This window comes from Glycine max, chromosome 19, assembly GCF_000004515.6.
Source record: "Glycine max cultivar Williams 82 chromosome 19, Glycine_max_v4.0, whole genome shotgun sequence".
NCBI classification, from domain to species: domain Eukaryota; kingdom Viridiplantae; phylum Streptophyta; class Magnoliopsida; order Fabales; family Fabaceae; genus Glycine; species Glycine max.
Window position 1 is genome coordinate 11,732,875 of NC_038255.2, and position 2,015 is coordinate 11,734,889.

General features: G+C 35.6%; 1 protein-coding gene across 1 annotated transcript; it reads left to right on the forward strand.

The window, feature by feature from the left end:
• The first annotated feature begins 381 nt into the window (after positions 1 to 381).
• LOC100782768 (germin-like protein) lies at positions 382 to 1,380 on the forward strand. The gene is made up of 2 exons (NM_001358031.1): positions 382 to 564; positions 677 to 1,380. Exons 1-2 carry the CDS (start codon positions 450 to 452, stop codon positions 1,225 to 1,227), a joined length of 666 nt encoding a protein of 221 aa, NP_001344960.1. The 5' UTR covers positions 382 to 449; the 3' UTR covers positions 1,228 to 1,380.
• Positions 1,381 to 2,015: the final 635 nt, after the last annotated feature.

Sequence of the window (2,015 nt, forward strand, 5' to 3'; positions counted from 1 at the left end):
AATATATTCCGCTGTACGTTCATATCTTCGAACATTTCTATGTCATTGGATTACTTTAGTTGTATATGAAAACAAGTCACACGACACCAACAATTAATATAATTTCGGGTTGCAATAATCTGAGTCTTTGATTAATTGTGGACAGGACCAATCAGAAATAGTCTCTAATCCCTTCATAAAATATCAATTTTCCACCTACTACCTCTGGTGACCATGTTTAAACTTGTAACAGTTCCTCAAGCTAAAAAAAGATTAGGCACGCATGTAGTTGTTAAGGAATGATTCCTCATCAAATAAATAATTAATTACGGTCAAGATAAAATGCAAACCAATTCAATGCTTCATACTTATAAATAGCAATCAGCAAGCTCTACATAAATCACAATTCAATCATCACAAGCAATTACATATAGCACAATTGTTTAAGAGTGTATTACTAAGGAAAAACAATGAAAGTTGTGTACTTCCTTGTTGCCATCTTGGCTTTGACATCCTCTCTTGTCTCTGCCTATGATCCTAGTCCTCTGCAAGATTTCTGTGTGGCAGCCAAAGAAAAAGATGGTGGTATGTAAAAACATTAATCCTTATACCATTGGCATCATATATATAGACGTTGTCTAGAATTATTGTGATTGATGATTTTTATTAATTAAGACCTTTTGCCTTGTATTTGTAGTGTTTGTGAACGGGAAATTTTGCAAGGACCCTAAGCTTGTCAAAGCTGAAGATTTCTTCAGACATGTAGAACCGGGGAAGACTGACAACCCAGTAGGTTCAAACGTGACTCAGGTGTTTGTTGATCAACTACCGGGACTAAACACGCTTGGCATAGCTTTGGCTCGCATAGATTTTGCACCAAAGGGTTTGAACGCTCCCCACACTCACCCTCGCGGCACTGAGATCCTTATAGTCCTTGAGGGTACTCTTTATGTTGGATTTGTGACTTCCAATCAAGATGGAAATCGCCTCTTCACCAAAGTGCTGAACAAGGGTGATGTGTTTGTGTTCCCAATTGGTCTGATTCATTTCCAATTGAATGTGGGATATGGCAATGCTGTTGCCATTGCTGGCCTTAGCAGTCAAAATCCAGGAGCTATCACTATTGCAAATGCTTTGTTTAAAGCTAATCCGCCTATTTCTTCTGAGGTTCTCACCAAAGCTTTCCAGGTGGACAAGACTATAATCGATTATCTTCAAAAGCAATCTTGGTACGACAACAATAACTAATTTGGGAGTATGGAGGATCATTTCGCACTGTCTAGTTATTGGATAATTGATCACTTTAATTATTATTTCAGTCACGCCATACATTAGACCTAATAAATAAAACCTTTGTGGATTATAATTTTTTACATATAATATTTGTTCTGTTTGGAGTTCGATTTGGTTAATACTTGCCCTACGCGTCTGCTACCACGGGCATATTCAGTTAGGCTGGTTTTAGGTAACAGGTAGAAGATATTTTCAGGTAACAAACATATTAATTAATACCCTAAGTCACCCATAAATTGTCCCTACATTGAAGTCTGCCTAGTCCACCATACTACATACCCTTAAAGGCCAAAGCATTTACAACGGTGTTTACAATTTAAACCTAAAGTTCAGCAAGAGAAAGGATAAGTTTGAAAATTAACTGACTATTAATTGTCTCATGAAGTGAGACAAAATCTTAACAGTTAGTATTTAATTTAACGAATAGATTGTTAGATATTAATTAGAAAAATAATAATAACAAGTTTTATGAGCCTTAAATTGTGGAAGATGAAAGAGGCATGGCTCTCGAACGTGATCTCATAGATTACCTCAACCAATCCACCTTGGATGGCCTTGACTTAACCATCTGCTTCTCCGAGGGCCCTTTATTGTTTGATCCAATATTGACCGGGGATGAGCCCTAACTTCCATAGGTCTATGGTGAACGCGAGCGACAAATATATATATATATATATATATATATATATATATATATATATATATATATATATATATATATATATATATATATATATATATAT